This window comes from Cebidichthys violaceus, unplaced genomic scaffold (assembly GCF_023349555.1).
Source record: "Cebidichthys violaceus isolate CVI_PGR_0920_01 unplaced genomic scaffold, fCebVio1.0.p SCAF_16, whole genome shotgun sequence".
NCBI classification, from domain to species: domain Eukaryota; kingdom Metazoa; phylum Chordata; class Actinopteri; order Perciformes; family Stichaeidae; genus Cebidichthys; species Cebidichthys violaceus.
In genome coordinates, this window is record NW_027176329.1 from 10501141 (window position 1) to 10512011 (window position 10871).

Here is a 10871-nt window from a genome sequence, read left to right on the forward strand (position 1 = left end):
GACTGGAACAAAGACCATGCAATATTCTAATGTCAGAAATAGGACTGCAATTAACTTTTTTATTATTATTATTAATCTGCTGACTATTATCTTGATAAAGTAATTCACTGTTTTGTGTATAAAATGTTAGAAAATAGTAAGAAATTCCATAATAGTTTCCATAGCCCAAGTTGACATATTAAAAAAAAAAATGGTCTCACCAACAGTAAAAAACAAACAAAGATAATCAATTTTCAATAAACATTTGAGAAGACGAAACCAGATAATTTAGCTTTTTTATTTTATTTTAAATGGTTGAAACAAATAATTGATTATCAAAATTGTTGCCAATTGTATTGCCTATATGATCAATGGATGTATCCTTTCAGTGCAAGGTAATCTGGAGTCTGCTTTGTCTGGTGTCGGATGAATTGAACATCATCCATCTTGTGCGCTAAACAGGTTGGGATGGATATTAAAATGTATTTGCAGCTCCTGTTTGATGGCACCACTGCTTCCTCTCTCTCTCTCTCTCTCTCTCTCTCTCTCTCTCTATCCCTCTCTCCCACTCTCTCTCTCTCTCTCTCTCTCTCTCTCTCTCTCTCTCTCTCTATCTTCCAGCTTATTATTGTGCAATTTGGTTGTCTCCCACCTCCCATCAGTCCTCCCTCTCTCTTTTGTGCTGTCCTGTCTCATCCTTTTCAAATTCTTCTCCTGTCTGCATTCCCTTTTCTCTACCTTCCCACACCCATCTGTGCCTGTTCCTCCTCCTCGCATTTCTCATCTGTCTATTTCATCTTGTAATCCCTCTCCTCTCTCAGCTCCACCCTCTCTCCCTGTACCTCTTTCATCCCGCCCTGCATAGTCTTCAGCACCACCGCTTCCTTTCTTTTCGCCTTTATAATAGGAAGGTTTCCTTTTTGTGAATGCTCCTGTTTTACAAACCACGGAGCATGAGAGCTCCCAAGTTGGAGATATGATTTGGCCATGGACACCCCATGGGTAGGTTGGTGATGGAAGGGAGTGTGGTTGCCTTGTCAATGTAGATTTTACATGATTAGTCCGTGATGTAACTCTTCTCCAGTACACCATGTTTTATTAACCTCACCAAATTTCTATTTGTGTTATCTGAGGTTGTTTTCGGTTTCATGTGACTTATACAATAGATCACAATTTAAATTGTGTTGTGTGAATGCATCTCCTTCCTGCTGGTCTGCACCTCGGTATGTGTCCATGCTCCCCAAGTTAAAAACAGACATGTAAATCTAACTAATCTAGCTTTCTTTTCCCACTTTTTGTGTGTTTTTTTGCCTTTTGTCTATCTATTTCCTCCACCGTCTTTGTGATCTACTCACCCAGTGAGATCTTCTCGCCAGAGTCAGCTGGCAGCACAAAGATGAGCAGGGTCATCGAAGACAGCAACACACAGGGAATGAGCAGGTTCAGGGCGTAGTAGAGCGTCCGCCGCCGTATTGTCACAACAAACGTCACATCCGGGTACGGCTCCTTACAACAATCATAGAAGGCCTCGCTTCTGGTGCCGGGTACTCCTGGAAGAACAGTGACAGAGAGAAATTGACTCTTTTGCTCTGTGACTGGATGTATTATATGAGGATGCGATGCAAATGGTTCACCATTCTCACCAATTAAGTCCCACTCTCCATTGGGCATGTAGCCTGAGATGTCAGCGTCGTTCATCTGAAGGTCCAGCAACCAGCCGTCATACGTCCAAGAGCCGAACTTCAGCTCACACTTCTGGATGTCAAAAGGGAACCAGCGAACATCCACGTTACAAGTGCTCATGAAGATTCCTGAGAAAAAGACAAAAGAAGACAAAACAACAGGAGGCAGAGGGTTAAAGCTCTGCAATCAATTGACTAAATGATAGCGTTGACCCCTGCAGTTTCAGGGACAAGGTGAAAAATCACCCGGAGGACCACTTGTAAAGAGAACCTGTCCTGAATATCAAGTAGCTTGTCAGAAAGAATCATTCACTCATTTCATATCCATTCAGCTCTGATGACTGAGTTCTGAACTCAAGCACCTTACATTTGTATATGGTGTGGAATGTGCTACATCACAACCCAGAGTACGCACTGTCATAGGGTTTTTATTAACATCGTGCAAGTCTACAGAGAGTTTTCTCACTCTATTTTAAAATTGAGTTCGGAGGCTAGAGAGGTGAAAGCCAAGACTAGATTACAAACAACCTACTATCAAAGAAGTGTCTTTGGGTTGTCACCCACAGGTTTCAGAAACTCAGCTCTGCAAACATATGCTGTTTCTGCGCTCACAGCTGTTAGCTAAGCCTCAGCCGTAGACAGAAACACCAACAGTGACACTGCAAAATGAGATTGTGCACCCTGCTCTAATCGTAATACCGCTTTTATTATGCAATTCAAATGCCCTCACATGTGTACATGTACACTTGTACGCTGGTGTCCACCCCCAAATGAAGAATCACAAGGATCTTCACAGTGGTCGCTGGCAAACTGCAGCCCTTAAAGTAATTACTGAAATAAATGAATCAAGCCCTGTTGAGATGTTTGGAGGCACGCAGAACTAAAATACCATCGAGGACTTACAGCCAGAGACATTCGTTATGAAGCTGCCGATTATGCAAATCAGCCTACAGAGTGGAGGTTAGCGGGTTGAAGACTGCTTTCAAAGCAGAGGTTGATCACAAAAATGACACCGACGTAAGTAGTATCAATAAATTTCCTTTTTATATACTCCTTGCTCTCTCAAATCCAGTTACTGACACCCAGTTGTTGTCTTTGCTACATGGGAACAGTGTCTTTATAATTACTCATGTTATGAACCTCTGCGGCATTAAACCTTTAATTACACTAGTAGTTCTGTCTACCTTTGCAGTCCACTGATCCGTGCTCCTTCATGCACAGTATGATTTTGTACCCTGCCTCTCATCACAGATATCCGGTAACCTTGAAGCAACGCTCACAAAGAAAGACACCTGGATTTTTCTATGGCTTAATAATCCTTCTCTCTCTCACAGCACGGCTCCCAAAATAAAACTCCATCATTCTGAAAATCAAGAAGGCATTACAAGACCGGGAAACAAGGTTGCCCGTTTGCAAATGTCATCCAATCAAGATAGGAGCCAAATCCTGTTACGCCTTATCTCCCTGTATACCATTAAACCCAAACATGACGTCTTTACCTCTGCAGCTAGGGTTTTCTACAAATGATGGTGTGCAGCAGACACCTGAGATCCTCCACCTTTAAATTATTTACCGTTTGTCAAGCTCCTTCTCCATGCCTGCTACCCACAGACCTGTTGCCTTTTATTTACTGATCATAACAGCCTAAAAAGACCTCGTGAATTGCAACCAGGCTTGTGTGAGGGAGTCAAAAAACAAGCTGGTTTGCTGCATATTCTCTTTCCCTTTTCTCTTAATTTTTTTTTTTAGTCCATCTCTCCCTGCTCTCTTTCTCATCATCTTTTCTAGTTAAATCTCTTTTCCTTATTCTACCAAAGCAGGGCACTATCTCTTTATTCTTTCCCTTGTTGGCTCTGATCCAAATCACAGCATTAGGGATCTGTATTTACATTCAGCAGCACCCTATTAATAAACATGGACTGCTGAATAGAATTGATATGGTGGCTTTCTGAGCAGACAGTCCTCGACTTTTACTTCAGAAGGCCATTCCACCTCAACCCGTATCCTTGTATTCAATCCAGCCTGCTGCTGATGTACAAAGGAATGCAAAGTAAAGTAAAGAAATCTGTGGAAACCCAGGGGAGCCGATATGTTACTATTACTATATTATTTTCACACTTGCACAGGTCTTGCATTTGGGTTATGACAGAAAACGGAGGAAGCGTGCGCCTCCTATTTATAGGTGTTGCTCACAGCGCTGAGAATCTGTAACCAGTGAAAAACAAGCGATGCTGTTTTATTCTAATAAAATATTAATGTCAAATGTACAAACAGTTGAGACATGCAGATATCGCAGAATGAGATGCTGCCTCTGCATCTGATAGGATGATAGGAAAGGGAGAAAGAAAGGAATGAAGAATAGTGAGAACGTGAATGAATAAACTTCACCTGGAGGCAGGTACTCGGCGTAGCCACTGGAGTTCACCAGAACATTGGTCTTAAAGGTAGAGTCAAAGTCGTCATCTGCACTGAGGAAGGACAGGGAAGGAAGTGACACTACTTGTTGAAATATAATGTGTGTTTGTATGAGGCACGAGTGGAGTTGTTTATCCGTGTTTTACCTGTTGTAGAGCAGGATGTCTGGTGTCCAGATCTGGTCTGTGGTGAAGCGGAGGTTTTTCACTCCGGGATGTTCGCTCTGGTTCCACTGGAGATAGTGGTCGAACCAACTCTTAAACACACAGGCAGATACAGTCTGTATCCCAATGGACTGCAGTACAGGCAAGCTACTTTATCTTCAATCCCCTCTGTTTACATGTAAGATTCATATTTATCAAAGATATAAATCAGTTTACCTTACAGTCAAAAAGGTGGGTTTCTGAAAAACAACTCCACTTTCTTCTAAGTTTTAGAGATATCATTAGATTCACAGTTTGACCTTCATTTTGAAATCCCTCTTCTCTCAATCTTAATCATGATCTTAATTTACTAGTTCAGATAAAAATCACCTCACAATAGCAACAAATTAATTATCAGGTCTCTCAGGGGTCCTTACCATCCGTAGCCACATGTTAGTGGTGAGAACCTGGTTCTTCTCATCCTACAAAACATTACAAAAAAAAGAGGCTTTTTTTCGAATCCCGAAAAAACATTGGAAAAAGTCTCCTATTATTATTATTGTTGTTGTTGTTGTTACTATTGTCATATGTTTCTGGCATAGATTGCCCAACTCGCCACCAAGTTAGGCTGCAAATTATTATTGTTCTCCAAGAAATTTTAAAACATCATCATATATTTAATGGCGGCTGTAGACACCTACCACGTCCATGATCTGTACCATACTTAGGGTGAAGACGACGGTGAGCGGGTGGGAGTCATTGCCCACCGGCCGCTCCATCCGGTTGTAGTCCTTCAGGAGGTTCTTCAACAGGTTCCTCTGGTGAGGACCCTGCAACGACACTAAAGAGGCAGAAAAATATATATTATTTATAAATCTGGGAAAACAAGCTGCACTCCACACCATTGAAAAAAGAAACTCTGTATGTTAAAGTTTAGGTCTCCTATGAAGCCCTTAATAACAGATGAAGTCTGTGTTTTCTGCGTAGCAAATAAAAATCTTCAAGAAAAACCTCCTTCAAAAACATCACAAGGGAATCAAATGAGACTTTTGGGTGGGAGCACAGTCAGGCAGGGATGGATACTCAAAATAGAAAAATAAAAGTAATGTTGCTGATCAAATCAGAAGATTTAGCCCTGAGGAACTGAACTCCCTTATCTATGAGTACCCGAAGAACAAGACTAAAAAGATAAGCGATAGAGGAGAGAGAGAGAAACGGGATTTAATGATGAAATTTGCAGAAATAAAAAAAAAAGATCTTTTATCACCATTAGTCACACTTATCTGGACTTTTATGGTTTCGCAAAGGAAGAGAGGTCCAGCATCTCAGTCAGATTTAATTATTTAACATTAATTAAAAAAAAAAATACAGACAGAAATCGACAAACAGGAGAAAGATTCAGAGAGAGCGTGCAGAACAGTCGGTAAACAAAAAGTAATTAGAAACCTTATTAGGGGGTAATTGGCACTAATGATTGTATAATGAGGTTAGTTTGAAGTGCTCATACCTAATACACATACAATATCAAATAGATTTATTTATGCACTAATTGAAGCAGACTGCACTGTGAACCACAAATGAGCAGACCAATTCAGAATAAATTAAGAATGTTGTGTTACTGTAGCTTCTTCTATGTTTCCAATCAGTGGGTCCATCATAACACAGCCAAGCTTTGCCCTAACTCTTACATTTTGTTTAATATTCTAGTTTTTAAAGGTTTCTTAATCTACCATTTATACCATGCTTAAGTACAGGGAAATTATTATTAAATGATGCTCAAAAGATCTAAGATTTCTCCAGTCGGTGCAATAGTAAAGCAATTAAAAAATGTCTGCTGTTATATAACCTCAATAGAGTGCTTAGCCAGATGCTGAACATACTGTGTGAGACACTGTTGAACAGTGTGGAAGATTCCTTTTTTTCTGACTTTGAAGCTTATTTGTGGAGAACGTCAGGGTTCAAGGGGCTCTAGTGCAAAGAACATAACAGGTTTAAGTTGCAGTAGCAGTGGCAAAATGTTCATGCATTGAAAGATGGTTTCATTCAAAGCAAAGTCATGGAAAAGCGCTGGAGCCCTTTCCTTAAATCTAGTGTCTTTAAAACTCAGTGTTCATCAGTATAGTCTGAAACTTTTTTTCCCCTTGTCTTTTCTTTGCTGCACTTTCTGGTACAAAACCAAAACAAACAAAAACAAAAGCATTTCATTGCTGGTACTTCTGCCTGTGGGGAAAGTTCTCCCGTTTTCCTCTCAGCTCTGTCAGCCTTTATATCCACTTCTGTTGCTTAGAGCCCCGTCAGCTCAGCTGCAGTAACGCGTCCTCAACACAACAGGGGAGGCAAGACAGAAGAGCCGATCTATATGTGCAATTTAATTGATCTGTGACCTGCTTTCTGTGGGGGTAAAATCTCCTGTCATGCACACAGATTCAGACGGAAAGAGGCTTGTGAAACAAGGACAGAAAAGCAATGAAATGTTATGACTGCTCAGATTTTTCTACACACTGTTTCTGTCAATCTGCCCGTTTAAACATCTCCTGTAGTGGCATCCATCCCCGAGGTCAACTCAGCATGTACATCCAAAAGAACAGGAACACAATTTTGGAAAAATCCCAGAGATTTCAACAAAAAAAGCAACCAGATGAGCCAGTTTTCACTTTTCTTCTCCTGGAGTCTTTTTTTCTCTACTTTGAATTCTTATTCCAACAAAACCGACTCCAAATCCTGAATTCCCTATAAAATCACACTTTGAGACTAACGTGCCGCTGCTGAAATTCTGAAAACATCATGAAAGACGTAGAGAGAGAGTCGTTCAGGCTCACCGTGAATCAAAGCAGAGAATCCAGAGAGGAGCAGAGCCACCGAGTGCCACATCTTGGTGGTGGGGAGCAGGAGAAAAAAAAAGAGGAGGCAGAGGAGGAGAAGCTCCGGATGTTGAAGGAGGAGGAGGAGGAGGGGTGGGAGGACAGACTAAGGAAGCTGCTGGAGATCCCCCGGTCTGCATCCAGTCGGCATCAGAGGGAAGGAGTGTGAGCGTGTGCTGGAAGAGAGGGAGCGCAAGGGGAGGAGGAGGAGAAGGAGGAGGAGGAGATGGTGGCTGTGGGCTCTCTCTCTCTGTCTCCTTGTCTCTCTGGGAGGTGGGACTAAAATGGAGAGCACGGGGAGAAAAATGTCAGTGATGGGGAGAATGGGGTTGAAGATAGAGCAGGAGGTGGAGGAGGGAGAGCTTTTAATTGGTCTGTCGCCATGAGTTGACCTTTTTCAAGATAATAGAAACAGATGATGCACAACATTGTAAACGCCAGTGGAGAACGGATTGAAAAAGTGTCATAATGAAAAAGGTGTACGTCCAGAAAAACGTGGTCAAGCAGCTCATAGATAAAAAAAAAAATAAGAGAATGTTTCAGATTCTGCTTTTTCCTTGCAGTACCATTTTTTTGTGCAAAAACTGAGCACAAAAAAACAGCAGTATTGAAAAAAAATATGGGAATGGGAAATGGGAAAAAATTAATCACCTCTGCATTTAATGTCTCCCATCCCTTTTTTCTATGTGAAGAAGAGAATTGTAAAAGATGAATCACTGTTTGAAACCTCATTTAAAATCCAATGTATTTCATTCCCTTTTAATATCTATGTGTTATGGTTAACACGTGCAGCGCAACATGCATCCAAAATATATGGCAGCTGGTTACACACATGATAACACACCACAGTGGTTACGGCCACGCACTGCTAGACTGTAAATGTGTGCGTCTGTTGTGTGAGCGGCTCCCACTCAGTGGGGGTGAGCTTTGAGTCATAGGGGCGATGGACTCCAGTTTAATTGCGAAATTGCTGGGCTCTGCAGGAGGGCATCAGGAATGTGCATAGATAAACTCTGCTTCTCATTTGTCCTCACGAAATGCTGATGCAAGGGCAGAGGCAGCGAGAAACCAAAAGACTGGGAGAGTGAGGAGGGGGGGGGGTGCAAGAGAGGAGGAAGAGTTGGACTGTATAATAGATTACCCTATTACTTGCTCTGCCCTTCGGAATTACCCCTCACCTAGGCAGCCTGTCGCACATCCAGGGCGCTCCCAAGCTACGGAGTCATGCTCGGCTGCACACACAGGATGGAGAGTGGCCCTCGGAGGCGAAGAGAGGGATGGCTAAGTCACCGGTTAAAGCAGAGCAAACTGCATCAATCCTGGAGTGAGGACATACATTGTACATCAGCAATGTATCATCAGAGGAGAAGAATCCTGTTGCTGCTGCATCCTGGCAGTATTGCTGCTTAAACGTGTGCAAAACTGACTTTGAGTTCATCTCGTGAAAGTAAAAAAAAAAAAAAAGAAACCTTGTGCTGTTATGCGCCAAGCACCAGTGTGACACACTGCCAAAACCAAAATTCATTAGGCTTCATAAAAATACAGATTGAAGGCACTGAGGCGTGTGTGACATCTGGTGGTTTGTTTTCAGACTGCATGCTGGCTGGAGCTCAGCAACACTGGCAGAGAGAGTGAGGCGATGGTGTAAATTAACGAGGAAGAAACCAGGCTGAATGAAACAAAAACATGATGAGATCCAACGCTCTGAAGAGGCTCATTAGGATAGAATACAGACAGATGAATGGAAACACTGGGCGGGGTTGTGGATTTGAAGCCATATTAATGATGATGAGAGCTGGACGGAGAGAATGAGGATTGTGAACATCATGTGGACGATAATATGGTGCCACTCTCTGAACGTTTGCTTGTTTTTTAGTTTTTTTGCTGTTCCTGATTGTGATGCTCATTGCACAGCAGCAGTAATGGCCATCACTCTGGCCTGGCTTGACAACAGCTCATCCCTCACTGTTCTAAATGCTGAATGCCGTCCCTGACATTGCAGCCATCAGGGCTGCTGTGCTGTGTGATTTTAATTGCTCTGCTGATTGGATTAGGCCCTCTCCTACGCTGACACGTCCCCTCCACTTAATAGGGTATTATCGACAAAACCAGCACATACATCCACTCGCCTGTGACGTCTGATTTGTCAGAGTGGCCTTTTTATTCTTGAATGGAGTTGAGTAGGTATGCAGTTCTCTTCTAATAGACAACTATATCCTCCTGCACCAACAAGCCCTAGAGAAATTGGGAAAAAGTAGACTGCTGTCCACCAATTTAGCATCGTACTGCTGTATCAATGTCGAACCAGATGTATTGCCTCTTTTCATTCCACATTGTCGTCTTCCTTGGCAAAACCTGAACACTATAAAGCTACAGCTGTGAGACAGTTAGCTTAGCTTAGCATAAAGACTGGAAACAGGGGGAAACAGCTAGCTTGTTTCTGTTCAGAGGTAACAAACTCTACCTACATTTTAAACTCGGTAATTAACATGTTATGTCTTGTTTCTTTAATATGACGTGTAAAAAGGACAAGTTGTGGTTTTAGATGATGAGAGATGGATATTCAACCTTTTACCCATTTGCAGTATAGATTAAAATGAAAAAGTGCTTGTTTGAGAATGTTGTGATAGGTTGACTGTAATGTTATGTTCTCTATTTATGGTCATTGATATGTTCTTGCAATGTTTTGTATTAAATGAGGGTAAATAACACAGAATATTGTATTTCATTTCTGATTATTATGTGAACCTTGTGAAAAACCCAAAAGGTAGTTTAGTTTAACAAAACTTACTGTCCTGAAAGTTTTTCTAGAATTCTTAAAGACTCTTCAGACCATATGAAAAAAACAGTTTGCTGCACAATTAATACAATTTTTAACCAGTTAACTAAAATGTAACACATTTATTATCAGTTGTATTTGTATATATTTTCTGTATTAATACTACTTTCTTTTATTGTGTATTTTTATGCAAAATAAAGCTTATATATGTGACTCGAATGTAACGGTAATGCACAAGGGGCAGACAGATGTGAGAGTGGTACACATTTTCTTATCTAACTCTTGCTAAATAAAGACATTCCCCAAAATGTCAAACTATTCCTTTAAATTCCTTTTAATCGTGACTTTTGACCTTTAAAGCACAATCATTTCTTACTGCTGTTCCTAATGGGACGCTTTTATCTTTTGACCAACAGATCAGACTGAAGCAATTAATATCCTGACCAGACATGAAACTGACACGCACTCAAGATTTAGGGCAAAGCAGATTTACCATAAACCAGCCACAGCAATTAGTGGACTTAAAATACCAGTTTAATTTCACTCTTTTAGCTGCCAAACGATGATTTGCAATCAAGGATACTAATTGAAAACCTCCTGGCTATCGGCCACAGAGGCAAGAAGAATTGACAGACTTAGCCACCAGCCACAGCGGCCAGGATTTACAAGCACATGACTGGAGGCTTGAATTAATTTGAAGCCTTGCAGATGTGCATATTTCCTTTCAGCATCTTGTTGTTTAAAGGACAACTTAATTTAAGGAGATTGTGTAGTCTTTTTCACCACAGCAGAGTGAGTCTTGCTTCAGCAGACTGAATAGTCATATTTTAGGATCTAGTTCTCTGCAAGGATGTGAGATGTGGTCCGTATTTACCAGAGACCATCCGCAAGGGTTTGTAGTGTTGACAGTCACGCTCTGAGGCACAGACAGTTGGGAGCTTCCTGCCCGCAGAATATCAAAACAAAAAAATCGAGACAGCATCTGGCTAAGTCTCAGAGTGGAACATAGTAG

General features: G+C 41.4%; 1 protein-coding gene across 1 annotated transcript in view; it reads right to left on the reverse strand.

The window, feature by feature from the left end:
- chrna11 (cholinergic receptor, nicotinic, alpha 11) overlaps positions 1 to 7230 on the reverse strand; it is a 15328-nt gene extending 8098 nt beyond the window's left edge. Inside the window, exons 1-7 of the mRNA XM_068711190.1 lie at positions 7039 to 7230; positions 4921 to 5060; positions 4657 to 4701; positions 4223 to 4332; positions 4050 to 4129; positions 1623 to 1790; positions 1335 to 1529 (exon numbers count right to left, since the gene is read on the reverse strand). Of these exons, the coding sequence (XP_068567291.1) occupies positions 1335 to 1529; positions 1623 to 1790; positions 4050 to 4129; positions 4223 to 4332; positions 4657 to 4701; positions 4921 to 5060; positions 7039 to 7090 (790 nt within the window). The 5' untranslated portion in view covers positions 7091 to 7230. The remainder of the gene's footprint in view (positions 1 to 1334; positions 1530 to 1622; positions 1791 to 4049; positions 4130 to 4222; positions 4333 to 4656; positions 4702 to 4920; positions 5061 to 7038) is intronic.
- Positions 7231 to 10871: the final 3641 nt, after the last annotated feature.